Genomic DNA, 16,201 nt, shown 5'->3' with positions numbered 1-16,201 from the left:
CAGTCGTTCTGGATTTATGAAACAGTAATTGAACTCTGAGTCCTGCACTGCAATGCATTCTCACACATCATCACTCCGACACCAGACGGGACTGGCAACAATTATTATGCTGTTTCTACAAAGCACAAGAAGGGAGGCTGAGAATGTGGCTGGAAAATGTCCAGAGAGCCATTACAGCCATGACTACAGCAGACAGTTGCCCTGCAGACAATGATCGACATTACAGCCATGACTACAGCTGACCACACCCCTGCACAATCTGAAAACAATTTTAAATAATTATTACTGGTAATATTACTTTCATAAACAATAACGTTAGGATATTACCATATAACCCTGGTTCTCTGAGAAGAATGACAACCCTTAACAAATGAGAAGAGCCTCTCTGACTGCCAATCTCTGAGCATATATAAAAAAGCTGCCCTATCAGGGACCTGCTGTGAGGAGGAAGTCCCTACTACCTCCTGTTGAAGAGGGTCGTCCTCACAGTAGCATATCGCCATTTTCTTTCAAAATCGGAGGTCAGCTGGAGACACGACCTCGAAGGGTAATGGTTGTCATTCTTTTCAGGGAACCAGGGTTATGGTAATAACCTAACATTCCCTTTCAAGGTGGAATGACCTCCATTACTGAATGGGAAGCTGTACCAAAGCTGTTGAGGCTCCAGATTACCGACAGTACAGCTTCACGGTGATAGCAACAGAGCCCTCATGATGCCTAAGGGCATGTCGCCTGCAACACCCTAGAGCCCAGAGAGGTCCTCGGTCAGTTTGCAACATCAAGGCGGTAAAAACATACAAATGTCTGACTACCTGTCCATGTAGCAGCATTGCAAAGCTCATCCAAGAAGGCCCATGAAAGAGAGCCCACGAAGTTGCTTGGCCCCTGGTAGAATGGGCCGTAATGTCCCCCAGCATAAGAACATAAGAACTTAAGAAAGTTTACAAAACGAGAGGAGGCCATTCAGCCTATCTTGCTCATTTGGTTGTTAGTAGCGTATTAATCCCAGAATCTCATCAAGCAGCTTCTTGAAGGATCTCAGTGTGTCAGCTTCAATAACATTATTGGGGAGTTAGTTCCAGACCCTCACAATTCTCTGTGTAAAAAAGTGCTTCCTATTTTCTGTTTTGAATGCCCCTTTGTCTAATGTCCATGTGTGACCCCTGGTCCTTGTTTCTTTTTTCAGGTCGAAAAAGTCCCTTGGGTCGACATTGTCAATACCTTTTAGAATTTTGAATGCTTGAATTAGGTCGCTGCATAGTCTTCGTTGTTCAAAACTGAATGGATTCAATTCTTTTAGCCAGTCTACATATGACATGCCTTTTAAACCCGGAATAATTCTGATCACTCTTCTTTGCACTCTTTCTAGATCAGCAATATCCTTATTGTAGAGAGGTGACCAAAACTGAACACAATATTCAAGATGATGTCTTACTAATGCATTGTACAGTTTTAACATTACTTCCCTTGATTTAAATTCAACACTTTTCACAATGTATCCGAGCAACTTGTTGGCCTTTTTTTTATAGCTTCCCCACATTGTCTGGATGAAGACATTTCTGAGTCAACAAAAACTCCTCTTTTTCGTAGATTCCTTCTTCAATTTCAGTATCTCCCATATGATATTTATAATGCATATTTTTATTTCCTGCATGCAGTACCTTACACTTTTCTCTATTAAATGTCATTTGCCATGTGTCTGCCCAGTTCTGAATCTTGTCTAGATAATTTTGAATGACCTTAACAGTATTTGCCACTCCTCCTATTTTTGTGTCATCTGCAAATTTAACAAGTTTGCTTACTATACCAGAATCTAAGTCATTAATGTAGATTAGGAATAGCACAGGACCTAATACGGATCCCTGTGGTACTCCACTGGTTACCACACTTACATGATCAGTAAGGCAGAAGTCTTGGAAAACTTTTCATTTATATGAATACTGGGCTCTAGTACTCGGCGCCCTAGCAAACTGTAGTGTCACTACCACTGCATTTGGCAAACCTCGTCTGGATAGACGGCTCTGTTCAACGGCCAGACCCAGAGTTGGAGCTGGGCTGGGTTTGGGTGCATAATAACTTTTCCGGGTTATTGGCTCAGGAGGTCCATGCATAACGGGAGCTGCCACGGTTGGCCCAACAACAGGTTGGAAAGGAGAGCAAACCACCCTGATCCTCTCTAGTGTCAGGGGTAATAGCAGTAGCAGAGAGAGGTAATACATACAAGAGCCCCTGGGGTGAGCTAGCGCGTCTACTCCCAGGGGGCCCCCGTCTCTCTCCATAGAGAACTATAGGGGGCAATGAGTGGACTTGGCTGTGGCAAAGAGGTTGACTTGTGCACTACGAAACCTTTCCCAAATCTGTTTCACCACCTGAGGGTGCAGTCTCAACTCTGAGCTGTCTGGAGCTCCTCTGGACAGGAGGTCTGCTGCCCTGTTGTTCACACCGGGGAGGTGAACTGCCTTGATGGAACGTAAGTTTCTGTGCACCCAGGACAGGAGTCTGTGCGCTGCATGGTGAAGAAGACAGTACTGCATCCATGTGCTTTGAAAATGTGCGGGGCGCCAGCGAGAGGCCAAGCGGCAGCACGCAGAATTCGTAGTTGTTGACTTGAAAGACGAAGCGCAGATATTTTCTATGTGTTGGATGGATCGGGACATGGAAGTAGGCGTCTTGCAGGTCAATCTGTGAACCAGTCGCCCAGCTGGACGGACTGGAGGATATGCTGTGCAGTCCAGAATAGGTCTGAAACCGTCGTCCCTCTTGGGCACCAGGAAGTACCTGAAATAAAAGCCGCAGAGGGCATCGCTTGGGTTTACCAAGCGCACAGCATTCTTCTGTTGAAGATTGGCAATCTCCTGTTGAAGGAGAATCGCGCACACTGGTTCAACGGTGGTAAGGAGCACACCCTTGAAGGGTAGCGGGCCTAAGCAGATTTGCAGAGTGTAACCGTGTCTCATTGTCGATAGCACCCAGGAGTCCTGGGTGCAGCCTTGCCATGGGTCGTGTCCAGTGGTCAGTCCGTTTGTGAGGGGGAAAGGTGGCAGCTGGAGCTCCTCGGCCTTGGTTTCCAGCTAGAGAACCGGTTCACATCCATGGTCGCGCCGAACTGCACCGGTGTTATAGGGACATCCAATAACACAACCTTCTCCATCTCTATGACCTTGGCTTGGGTCAGCCAAAGATGTTGGCGAGCAGCCACCAGCACCGCTAGAGAACTGCCTGATGCCTGACCTAACTCCCCCATCAGGTCAGTCATCGCTCCCGTCACCGCCTGAAGCTCCCCCGCGTCTGTCTCCATTGCCTGCTCCTGCAGTCTCGTGCTAGCTGCGGCTGGTAGAGCACCAAATTGGACATGGTATTTGCCGCCCTTACTGACCACGCCGCTGAAGCATATGCTTTTTTTAGCATGGTGTCAGTAGTCCTGCAAGGCTTAGATGGGCAGGTAGGGTCTTTATCCCCTCTGGTGAAGGTGGATCCTTGCACCAGCACCATAACCGTGTCCCCGATGGGAGGGAACGTGCCCAGGCCAGCCTCTTGGGCTCCGGCGGTGTGCAGCAGGGACTCCGGTGTTCTGGAGCCTGAAGGAGCAGACGCCGGGTGGCTCCATGAAGAGTGAACCAGCTCTACAAAGTCTTGACATAGAGGGAGGGAGTGTTGTGGGTCCCCCTTCCCTTCCTGTTCCGCCGGCCAGGGAACGTCCGTGGCAGCAGCTTGCACTGCATCAGGGCCCGGAACTCCTCCCTTTGAGAAGTGTGCGGGATGGGTGGTGTAGCCTGCCCAACTGAAATGGCAGGTCAGACACGTCCAACCTCGATGCTGCAAAAGACAGCTCGACAGGGCTTGGGGGTCAATGTGGGGCCGGGGATGGAGAGTGGGAGTGGGGAAACTGGGCTGCCTGGTAGTAGGGGGGCAGTCTACCGTCCATTTGCATGAGCTCCTCAAAGCGCCTCTCAGTCGAGCTTTGACGTCACTCTGGTGACTCAGAGAGGGAGTGCATGCACTTACGCGGGGAAGGACAACAGTACCTCCACGGCGACCGCCTGTCTCCTGGTGAATGCCCTCTTGAGCTGTGCCATCTCGGAGGTGTCCACCCAGACTATCGAAGGACGCTTACGCCTCTGCACTGGTGATGGAGAAGGGGAGGGTGACCCAGGGGTATGGGGGAGCTCCCTGGTCACAGTGGCATGCGGGGTTCCACAGGCCCTTTGAGGAGGACCTGTACCATGAATCTCATTCTTTTTTTCCCCTATGATTGAGAATCCGCAGGGGAGAGGGCTGTCCTCCTGTGCTTTGTTCTGTTTGAGAAATTCCGACAGGGAGAGCTGTCCAAATCACCTGCCAGCACCCTGGCTGCGTGGTCTGGCCCTAGGTACCTAACACAAGAAGTGCGCTCATCTTGTTTGGGGAGTTTGGCCACACTGGTGGAACTCAGCGGAGGACCCTGCAGAGCGCACTGACATGGCACTGGGCGTCGGTGTTGAGCTGTCTGCGTTAGTGCGTAGCTGGTGCCGAGCAATCGCCGTTGGTGTCGGCGCCGAAATGAACGTGGACAGTGCCGGGCTGCTGCCGTCAGTGTCAAAGGAGAGCGTGCTCAGTGCCGAGCAGTCGGTGCTGAGCCAATCGGTGCCAAGGAAGAGCACAGCCAGTGCCGAGTTAATTGCCGTTGGTGCCGAGTTCAATGGCTTCGGGGTCAGCGCCGAGGAAGAGCGTTGTCGGTGCCAGGCTATTATAGCCGAGTCAATTGGCATTGGTGTCGAGGAGGAGCGTGGTCGCGCTAGGAAAGCCCGAGGCTGAGAAGGGTGCGTAGGCCCGAGCTGGATGGTTGCTGCAGCCGAGTAAATCGGCCTAGAAGACGACGCCCCGAGCCCATGGGGTCACCCTACAGCACTACAAATGCTCACACGACTCAGAAAACGGTATTATTAAACTACACAAGGTAATAATGAGAACAAAAGCCTAGCGCCAATCTCTATAGAGGGGTCGAAATCCAACTCTAATCAGTGGAATCTACCGAAGCGAGACTAAGGCAACTAGCAATCTCAAAAACATTTGTATTTAGCTCACTGCTATCAGGCAATCAGTGTGTCGTCTCAGTGAGGTGAGAGCGAAAATGGCGATTTGCTACTATGAGGGCGACACTCTTCAGCAGGTGGGAGGGACTTCCTCCTCACAGCAGTGCTCTGAAAGGGCAGCTTATCTTAAAATATATGCTCAGTGATTGGCGGTCAGAGAGGCTCTTCCCTTTCGGTAATGGTTGTCATTCCACTTGAAAGGGAACCAAGTATTGAACAGTAAAACAATTAACCGTATACTTTTATCGCATACTCAGATGGATTGATTTAATTAATATGCAGGCTAAATAAGCAAATACTATTTTTGTTGGCCTGACAAACAATTAAAATACAATACAGCTTTTGCGACTTAAGTCGCCTTTTCATCAGATGTGAAAGGGAATTGTTTGTGAGCATTCATCAGCAAAAATGCACAGTTTGCCTTTCTATCTGAAACCCGCAAGCGGCGGTGTTTCAATTTCTGAACAGCATCTGATTGCCTGACTTGCCTGAATTTCCCGAACAATAACAACAACACACACGGCAACTGTACAGTCAATTGCAAAAGTAATTTACATCACAACGAAAACTGTCCACGGATGGCCACTATTACCCAGCATACACTACAGCTCTGCCAGTAGAAACTACAATCCCCATCGTGCAGTTCACGGTCCTGCGTGTTGAGAAGTCAAGCTGATGTAAGTCTTTTGAAACGGGAACTGCACGGAGCAAGGAAAGATAGGTAGTGAGTGAGTGGTGAATTCAGACCAACAAAACTTGCAGTTAATACTTACAAGCAAAACAATCATGTCTGGAGACGAGGTGAGTAGTGATACATGTGTATTTATTGTAAAGGGAACATCGGTGAGAAAAGTAAGCTGAATTAAGTTTGTTCAAACTAGTGGCTTGGTCCCGGGCCTAGTAATTGCCGATAAGATTTGTGTCCAGCCCCATGTGAGAGACATACGACGCTAGCGTGTCTGCACACCAGCTTGTGTCTGGACTGTATTGTTAATGTAACGTTGTCTGTTGTAAATGATCAGTTGAAACGTGGTGGACAGTAGCCCCATGTGTATTATGTAGGTTCACTATGGAATTCCCAGCGAGGCATTTTTGAAAAACAGCTGGATTGAGGTGAAAAGGCCTAAGTAATGTACTATAATACCACTAGACCACATCTGTACAATTCGCTCCTAAACAGACGTGTCGGGTTGAAACCATGACCACGAATGCTAGCTGTAGTGTCGCTGCGTTTTGCTTTAAATGTGCGTAACAATGTATAATAAAGAATTGCATGGTGACTGTTTTGTCGTGTGTATGTGTTGGATATAGCGCGATGTAACTAGAGCATAGAATGACATGGTCATGATGACGTTTTTGCATTGTGTATCCAAGCACCGCGGCTTCATGTTAAACGAAAGCACCGCTCCGTTGTAATTGTGGGGTCATTGGTGAGTTTTTAAGAAGCAGTTTTTGTATTTTGGATCTTTGGGAAGTGTTGGCGGCAGTGAGGTGCTGACATCCAAGCACCCCTGACAATTAATAAGGGGTGTGTCAGCCCGCAACAGGTCCTTGAGATCGCCTAAAATACTTTACCTTGTTCTGTAGTTACTGCGAACGCTGTTAACTGGTCATTTTTCTGAAGGACTGGACCACTGAAGCCTAGAAACCGTATGTTGCATTTATGAACTTGTGCTGCCTGGGCTGTGTCATGTGTGTCCCACAAATAAAATAATGCTAACTTTCTTTTTGCATTGAGGTGCGCGAAACAGGGTTTAACATTTACTGATAAGTGATTGAAATCCATTTGCTTTATTTATATATTCATTTAAGATTGAGTAATTTGGTTTGGTATGTAACTATTCACAAACCACCATACTGTTAGTTACAGTATTTGGAGGCAGAGCTACAACTACGGTACTATTAAAAGTTTTCAATAATTTGAAAACAGTCCAAAAAGAAATCGCTGACCCTGCTGATAGGTTGGATCTGGTCGTCCAAATTGTCAGTTTCATCCTCATGGTGCTTGAGTCCCCCTCAATTTCCAGAAGAAACAGTTTGAACAACCACTCAATTCCTTGTGTACCTGTAAGGGGTTGAGAAGAATTTCTTTCCCCACAACAGCAATAATCCAAGCTTTTGTTTATTAGAGGCTCATGCTTGGTTCCCGTTTGTCCCCACAGATGATTTTTGACCCCAACATGACCAAGAAGAAGAAGAAGAAGAAGAAGCCCTTCATGCTGGATGAGGAGGGGGGAGAGATGCCCAGTGAGGACACCCAGCCAGCTGAGGCCAAGGAGGCCGAGCCCGAGGCAGTGGAGGAGGATTTCGATGCAGACGAGGATGACAGCAGAAAGAAAGGTGGGGACTCTCGGACTGTGTGTTGAAGTTCTGTGTGTGTGCTTTCATGAGGGAAAATGCTCACTGTCTTTAATCTCCTGTTTTCAGAAGCATCGTATGATCTGGATGACTTGATCTTTTTCAATCAGAAGAAGAAGAAGAAGAAAAGTAAAAAGATATTTGACGATGAAGGAGAGCAAAGCTTGGTGGTCGGTGTGATGGTCAGTATAACCAGCTCTGTGCTTGGAGTACAATTCAGCCTCTCTAGTCCTGTTTCTTCTGATATGTGAGGGGCGTTGCTCGCTTCCTCCCTGTCTCTACAGACATTTCAAATAAGACACTTTATCTGTGGGCGTCTTTGATCCCACTCTCTGTTTGTACAACACCTGTTTCCAGTTTGCCCTTGGCGTTTCCTAATGCTGATCACTTTAATTTAGGATATTAAAATCGAGGGAGAGCAGACGGAAGCTGTAGATGATGATAATGACCTTGACTTGATGCTGCCCGACAAGAAGAGGAAACCCAGGAAAGTTGTGTTTCAAGACGAGGGTGAAACGCAGGACAGAGAAGGTCAGTCAGTGCTGTCTGCTGGGCAGAAGGGGCCTGTTGTATGCATTTGGCTCTAGGGCTCCCGTTGGTCTCCTATGTTGTTTTTTTTTTTTAAATGTAATAATTGGCAACTGTTAAAGTGTCATGTTAATTTGAGCAAATGTTACCTACAAAGAGTTATACCCATGAGGAAGGGGGAAGGGAAGGTATTTTGTTTCTAAGTGCACTAGGATTATTTATACATTCTCACAACAATCGCTTGAGTGATCTGTGATTGTTAGTTTTATTGCTGCTTCTGTCATTTTAATCTCGAGCCTTTGCATCACACTGGCTTTGCTGAGAGTAATGCGATGATCTAATTTAAATGTGGTTGTTTTGGATAGCACTGGATGATGATGAAGAAGGGAAGAATAACGATGGCATCACGTTCGTTTCTCAGTCTGGACCTGCCTGGGCTGGCACCGAGCGAGACTACACCTATGATGAGGTAGAATAAATAAAACCAGGCTCGGCTGTTGTCCTGACTTCAAGGAGCTTTCTGTCAGAAAACGTTCAAAGTTTTCAAGGCTTTTCCCATCAGAATGCATTTTAAAGCAGTTACAAAACATGTGTGTGTTTGTGTGTGTGTGAGAGAGATGCTTCTGTTTGACCAGTTATTTATGTATTGACCCCCCCCAGCTATTGTATCGAGTGTTTAATATCATGAGAGAAAAAAACCCGGACATGGTCGCAGGAGAAAAGAGGAAGTTCGTCATGAAACCACCCCAGGTGGTCAGAGTGGGAACTAAGAAAACTTCATTCGTCAACTTCACAGATATCTGCAAACTGTGAGTAGATCTGACTGTCATATTGTTTCATTTTTCTGTATTGGTCGTTTGCGCAGTAGCCACCAAGGGGCACTTGGTTGGGACGTTCTTTATCACAAGGTATTGAGTATCTTGAGATGAGTGAATGCTGAACTTTGGGCAGTTCTTAGAAGTCGTATAAAGTCCGGAGGGGCGAGGGCCTTCAGTTGCTCTGCTCCCTGCCTTTGGAATGCTGGTGCAGGCAAGTTCCATCTCCTTTATAGTGATGCTGAGAGCTCTTCCTTTGTAGTGAAGGGGTTGGGTTACTAGCGTACTTGCTCCATACAGTCTGTGTGTTGTTAGGGTTCTGCAGTGTGACAGTGTTTTGTCTGATGCACTCTAATGCACCTTGTGTTCTCTTCTCAGGTTACATCGTCAGCCGAAGCATCTCCTGGCGTTTTTATTGGCTGAGTTGGGTACAAGGTCAGACCTGCTGTTAATCTTGTATTTATTCAGTGTCAGCAGATCTGATGCGAATCGCACATTGGAATAACTGACACTTGGTTGGAAGTCGTGCTTATTGCCCCTGTTGCATTATGTGGCACAAGTTCAAAATAAAAATGATGCAAATGCAGTTTGTATCGACTTGTTTAAATGTGCCTTTCATTTGCCCCAACAGTGGCTCTATAGACGGCAACAACCAGCTTGTCATCAAGGGAAGGTTCCAACAGAAACAGATCGAGAACGTCTTGAGAAGATACATCAGTGAGTATTTGTGTGTGCTTCTCTATGTTGTTCTATTGTCTAATTGCATTCTGGCCTAGTTCTATATCCTCAGTGCGGAGTGGGGGCTTATTAATTAGTCAAAGCCAATACTGAATTGCAGCATCAGAAGTAACACCAAAAAAAAAAAAGATATTGCATGGCATATGATTTTCTTAATGCCAAGGAGGGCTGCCTTCTAATGATAAAACAGTGGCCGTTTTTTTATAACTGATGCTCTTAGAACAGCCCTCAGATGTTGTTCTTTTGAAATCCATATAACAAGCCACATTTCTGCCAAGATTGTCAGGTCGTCAAGCCTTTGAAGCCAGGGACACTTTTTATGCTCCGTGCTATTTCTGATTAACTCAACAGTGCTGCCTTTAGAAAAAGAATAACTGCCTATAACTTACACTGACAGCATCTATAACAAGGTTTGAGTCGCTTTGTTGGACTTTCGTTCACTTTTGGGATAACGACTCTGCAATATATAACACATGTTGAACAAAAGATGCTTGTTGTTCCCATAAGTTATATGTTTGATCAGCATATAACATTTGTATTAGTTTGATCTACAAAAGCTAGATTTTATTTTGTATATGTGTCAGAATAGTCACCTTGGGTCGTCCGTCAGTCATTAATGTGAAGGTGTGCGAGGCCGGCAGCGTGTGAAGTTGGCAGGGTGTGAAGTCGCTCTATGTCATTTTGTTTTGCAGAGGAGTATGTGACCTGCCACACTTGCCGGTCTCCAGATACCATCCTGCAGAAAGACACCCGTCTGTATTTCCTGCAGTGCGAGACGTGCCACTCGCGCTGCTCTGTGGCCAGCATCAAGACTGGCTTCCAGGCTGTCACGGGCAAGAGAGCTCAGCTCCGCGCCAAGGCCAACTAGCCCTCTAACGAACTGGATCCCTTCATCATGTGAGGGGGTGGCAAAGGCACAGGAGTGACCAGGGTGGACTATTTTACAAACTGTGGGTGGGTTTTAAGCAGCTTAAAGAGCATGGCAACTGACAAAGGCAAGCAGATTCAAGGATTGTGGCTTATTCTGTGAAGTGCTCCCCATAGTTCATTGTGTTATTTCATCATCATCTTTCCATCCTGCTTGCAAGGAGTTTTTTTTTTTTTTTTTTTAATTGGGTGAACTTGAATTATAATACCTAGCATTCTTTTTTTTCTTACTTGCCTATTACCCCTAATAAAACTGAGAAAAAACAACATTCTGGGGTTGCAAAGTGCTTTATTAAAAGGTTCTGCAGATGTCAGAAGGGACTGAGTGGGGAGGGAGGGAGGGAGGGGAGTATGTGTGTGTAAATACACTGTTCTAATTCTGGTACAGCTTGGTGATTTCCACTCAAGCAGTGGATTGATTGTGATCTATAATTATTAGGTGCTTCGAGTGAGGACAGCAGGGGTTAGTGATAAGTTGTACTACAGTTTATTTGTTTTTCTTTCATGGAATTGAACTTTTTCATAATTTCCCAGAGCACTACTCTCTCCTGGAGACAACGGCAAAGGCTGTTGATGTAAGCAAAGCTGACCAGCTTACAATAATCAAACATCTGTCAAAAATAAGTTGTATTTTATGTTTTATTTTTGTCAGTAGCTGTTTGAAGGGAATCACACAGTTAACATGTTACAGGTCTCTGAACGTCCTGCTCTGTCACTTCAGAGGATCCAAACCAGCGGCTTTTAACCAGAGGCATGGTTAATGTAATGCTCACCTTTTAAAAGCAATTGCAATGTATTGTTGCGTGTTTGTACTGTGCCAGCAGCTTTGCACTGCGAAGATGCTAGAATGTGGCTATCTTATGCGATGAGCTATGAAAAACCTATAAAACCAAAAGCAACAAATCTGAAAGCTGAACTCAGGTGCAGGGCTTGGTCTCTTAATGTTGGGCTTCGGAAATATATAGAACAGCACAAGGTTTGTCATGGGGTCGTATCGAAAGGGATCGTGTCTGTCTCATTCACTGCAGATTTGGTTAGTGATTGCGTCAGTGGCAGTAAACCCAGTATGGGTCCAGTCTGTGCATTGACAGACTTGCTTACCTTTGTGGCAATGTATAATTAGAGCTGTGCCTTTAACCTCACCTCAGCGACCTCCTTGCTAGCCAATCCTCCTTGGTATGGCAACACAGACTAAGACTGGGAGTTAGTCTGGGGGAGAGGAGGCTTAACATTCAGGCCTAGAATTAATCCGTCTGACCTTTGTATTCAACTGGCTAACTTGTATTCGACTAGTTTAAGTGACTAGCTTAAGAGTGGCCTAGGTATATAGGCTAGTCTAATGCACTCTTATGTAACCGGACCCAGGTCCTGACATCTATTAATATCCTGATAAAACTAAACGAGGTTCATGTCGTTCTTCTGTGCTCTTCGTGCCTCCTGTGGTGGAGATGCGTGTTCCTAGTATTGAGAAGCTTTGCAGGGATGGCATGTTTACATACCTAGCTATTTGCAGCCGTTGCCTCATGAAACCCCAACATGGGCAACGACTGAAAACCAGACCCCTGTGTGCTTTTGTTAGCCAGTATTTCAGGTTCATGCGAGTTAACTGATAAAATCTGGCGTATTTCTAAATTCCATTAATATCTGAACCTCCTTTTAGAGGTGAAGTAGAACATTAAAACTGTACTTTGTGTCAGATTTTACGTGAGGTTTTACACTTGGCACTTCGCACAGTTAGTCCAGGCACGTTTTTCACAGCAACAAAGTTTTGCTAAAATGTTAACATTTAAAAAAAAGAGTACAAGCCTTTTAGCAGGCAGCTGATTTGGGGTGGAACACAGTTTTGGCAGTGTAGCAGTCTGATCTGGACAAGTGGATATTTGAGATTCAGAACAAGAAGGGAGCATAAATCTTCTTTCAACAGCTGGAATAAGTACAGACACAAAAAAACATTTTCTAATAAGTACTGCTTGTCCATTTTAGTTATTTACCAATGCGTTCCAATAGCTTTACATGTATATGGGGTATCCAGTAAATTGTTTAAATTCAATAATGTGAACAGGAGTGTTGGCATTGTGGTTTGAATTCCTCACCTGCACAAAGCTGACATGTCATTGTTTATTTGTGTGCTTGTTTTTGATGCGGAGAAGCAGACCTGGTCAGTACATCAAGAGACAGAATGACTAGCAGCTTCTGTTTAACATGATCATCGGGGAGCGACCAACTCAACAACAGGAACGCAGACACGCATGTGGGGGGAAAAGAAATGACATTGGTACAGGAATATTATCTGAAAAGAACAAGAAATGAATCAGAGAAACTCAATGCAGCTATTCCAGTGAGGACTCATATGAGACCATCACTGTGCATGCAGTGGGGCGCAGTATTGTTTTAGAAAACTCTATGAACAATAAACAAGCTGGCTAGATATCTGGAGAGACCAATTCCCAATTATGTGCAGAGATTGAGAAACAGGCAGATGTTTTATTCTTCAAGAACTGAACACCCCCTTTTTTTTTTTTAAACCACTAAACCAAACATACTGTATTGCTCTCAGAGGTCTCAGGTCTCCGTAACATTTTAAAGACTGAAGTTACCTTTATACGCTATCTTGTTTTATAGCAAATTCAGAATCGCAGTGAAGGTACTAAATAGAGCAGCGGGGATGGGGATGCAGTGCAGAACAAGTATAGTACATTCTGCCTGCTTCTGGGAAATAATCATTTATTTAACTGGGACACCAGAGTCTTTTTTTGAAACAAGAACCATACCCAAATAGCCTCCACTGAACCCTGAGGTCAACGATTGTAAAGCTCTGAGTATATTGCCACTTGCTGCGTTCGCTGCAGGTCATTGGGTGTACAGAGAAACAGAGGTTCATGTTCTCTGCAGGACTGGAGCAGGGTGGGTAGGATGTTGGATTAGAGGGCACTGCTGTGTGCAGGAAGGAGTAAACCAAGTATCTTTTCCACTTGAAACACAAGCAACTGGATGAACACGGATTGATTCTACAACAAATGCAGCGAATTAGCATGAGTCACACGATTTTCTGCAGGTAGGGTGTGATGCAATTCAGTTTAAGTGGCTGGTTCATAAAGCAGTGTCAGTGGCATCCGTGGATCGTGCTTAACCCGCTGAAGTAAACTCTCCTAGCGTAGGTGTTTGGAAGTGAGTTCTTGTTTGTGAGTCGGTCTCCTTGGTGCTTTCCCAGCTCATGATGGGAAAACAGCAGTTGGGTCTAATGCAAATATATTTCCAAAGGAATGAAAAAAAGAAGGGAGGAGGAAGCCTGTCAATGTAGAAAACACACACCACCTAAAAACTCACATGGTTTCTATTATGCAGCTCCACAAGTTCAGGCAACAAATTCAGTATTGTTTATTTACATCGTCTTTAAAGATTTCTTGCAGTCTTGAAAGTGCAAGCAGAAAATATACACAAGTAATTAAAAATAACATACCATTTATCTATATAAGATCAGTATATATAAATAAAAACAACAGATAATGGTGGGGTGGGAGGGGAACACTTTCTAAGATTTAGCAGCAGTCATAAAATATCAGTCCTTTTATGAGAGTGCTTAACAGTAATCCAGAAACTGTTATTTGTTTTTCTTTTCAAAGTAATATTTTAATCCAAAAGTTCATTGTCACTTCGTCCTATTCCCAGACTTGTGGAGAGCAGGAACTCAAGTTTGTTTTAGACGGCAGGGGAGTCGAGGTGATTCGTTTCAAGCCGTCGTTTCTCCCTGCGATGAAGTTGTTAAACTTGACGGCGCCCCTCAGTTTCCCTTTCTCGATCGGATGCCTGTGGTTCTAAAACATTTTTTTCCAGCCGACAGCCTCTTCCTAATCCCCGCTGCCTGGTCACAAAGAGGAAAAACAGCATTAACCGCTTGTCCGTCAGCGCACAGGAAGAATGCAGATAAGGGCTGGACCGCTGGCAATATTCTCGTGTGTTTATGTTTTACTCAGCTGCCTTTAATAGCCAACAGGTGGCATGAAATCATCCAACCAATTTAGACTTCGGAAACTAGTAGAGCTTAATACAACATTTGTTTTGTTAAACACAGCTTGAACCAGGAGACATATTTGGACCATGGGCCGTGAACTTTACAGCTGTGGCCGACTGACACCAGAGAGCAACAGGTACTGCGCGGCTCGACTGGCAGTCTACCTGTCTCCCATTACAAACCATTTCTCTTGCCAGACTGGACCATTGTATTTTTGTTCTAAATCTTGATAATGGTGATTAAAAAATAGCCCTTGTGTAGTTAATCTACACTTTACACACGGAAAGACAAAATGTTCACTAGCAGGTCACTTCCGTCTTTCACCAAACCGCACATAGCTGATTTGTACCGAAGTGCGACACACACCATAGTGGCTCCTCTGCATTGAGACCTATCACTAGTGAGCTGTCTATGAGGGGGTGGGGAGCTCTTATTTCACAACTCCAGCCCAAGCTTGCAATATTAAATACAAAATTACAAAAGAAAATAAACTTAACAACTGGAATGCTTTCTTGGCCAGTTGTGCCTGAAATCAGGAAGATTGGGGTTTAAGCTGCAGAGACAAAGCATCCAAAGAAAATAATTATGTGAGGATTACACACAGATGAGAAAACCGTTCTGTGGGGAAATAAATACTAAACAAGATTGATTCTTCTCTTGGCCCTTATTCAGTAATCATGGAATATTTGCTAATCATTATCCATTATTATATGAACATAACTGCCTACTAACCCACATTATAGTGCAGTGTTATACACACAGTAAACAGCAATAGGATGAACAAAACACATGGTGAAGTATAGACAAGAGCACTAGAGCACACAAAACATATGGTGAAGTATACAGGCAAGAGCACTAGAGCACACAAAGAAGCACGGTGAAATATAGGCAAGAGCACTAGAGCACACACAAAGAAGTGTGATACAGCAGTACAATATTAAATATCTCATGGCTGATTGATGTTAAGATTCAGATAATTTCTCTCATGTATATTGTTTTGTTATTTCAATGATTGTATTCTCCGCCACTGATGTGTGGTCTAACAGTGAATGGAAAAAAACAGACTGCAAGCTGGTGCTACTGGCAGAACTGTTGTGTTTGAAGGAGGAGGCAAAGGGCAGCAGTAAGAATCAAGCATGGCTTCAGACACAATGGTGTATTGCAACTCGCCTTTTACTGTAGAATCGTATCCATTTCTGAGAAGTGATTGTTTTCCTAAAAGAGAAAGACAAAACCAGAACAAAACGAGAGAGGCTTCAGATAGTGCAGTGTGAGTTTCAGTTGTACAAGAAAACCACTGTTTAAAAAGAAAAGAAAAAAGCATCAGCAAATAGGTTTCAGAAAGTGCTGGAGAGGGCTATCTGTTGATCTGGCAGCGTATGTCATGGTGATGAGCAATGAGATACTCCCATTGATTCAGTGAGTCTCAGGACAGTAGTATGGTGATGTGCAATGAGATACTCCCATTGATTCAGTCTCAGGACTAAAGATTCAGATTCAGGTGCTGCTTCAGGACATTTCATGCACGGCTCCATCTGTTCATCAGAAATCATTTAGTGTCGTAGTAGCAGAGCGAGCACCTCGAATAAAAACACTGTAATATAAAGAGCAGTGCCATAGCTATACAACAGAGGCATGCATTTCCTGTCAATATGCCCGTCTGTTTGGTGTAATCCCACATCAATATTTACTGTATGTACCCTGACGACACCTACTGGACACTTGCCTTACAAAAGGCGATGGTCCTGACT

At 44.8% G+C, this 16,201-nt stretch overlaps 2 protein-coding genes across 6 annotated transcripts in view; one reads left to right on the top strand and one right to left on the bottom strand.

The window, feature by feature from the left end:
* Window positions 1-5,740: 5,740 nt before the first annotated feature.
* On the top strand, window positions 5,741-10,707 carry LOC121319485 (eukaryotic translation initiation factor 2 subunit 2-like). Its single transcript, XM_041256940.1, has 9 exons — window positions 5,741-5,873; window positions 7,235-7,412; window positions 7,500-7,612; window positions 7,829-7,961; window positions 8,324-8,427; window positions 8,619-8,767; window positions 9,152-9,208; window positions 9,405-9,490; window positions 10,204-10,707. Exons 1-9 carry the CDS (start codon window positions 5,859-5,861, stop codon window positions 10,377-10,379), a joined length of 1,011 nt encoding a protein of 336 aa, XP_041112874.1. The 5' UTR covers window positions 5,741-5,858; the 3' UTR covers window positions 10,380-10,707.
* Window positions 10,568-16,201, bottom strand: part of LOC121319486 (RNA-binding protein Raly-like) — a 60,169-nt gene continuing 54,535 nt past the window's right edge. For 4 of the 5 annotated variants that reach the window (XM_041256941.1, XM_041256945.1, XM_041256942.1 and 1 more), the window contains 2 exons: window positions 15,621-15,665; window positions 10,568-14,300 (listed from right to left, as the gene is read on the bottom strand). In XM_041256941.1, coding sequence (XP_041112875.1) covers window positions 14,287-14,300; window positions 15,621-15,665 — 59 coding nt within the window. In that variant the 3' untranslated portion in view covers window positions 10,568-14,286. Of the gene's footprint in view, window positions 14,301-15,620; window positions 15,666-16,201 lie in introns of those variants that run through there. The other variant, XM_041256946.1, reaches the window with a different exon arrangement.

Source organism: Polyodon spathula, chromosome 8 (genome assembly GCF_017654505.1).
Source record: "Polyodon spathula isolate WHYD16114869_AA chromosome 8, ASM1765450v1, whole genome shotgun sequence".
NCBI classification, from domain to species: domain Eukaryota; kingdom Metazoa; phylum Chordata; class Actinopteri; order Acipenseriformes; family Polyodontidae; genus Polyodon; species Polyodon spathula.
This window is presented reverse-complemented; position numbering and strand designations above follow the sequence as displayed.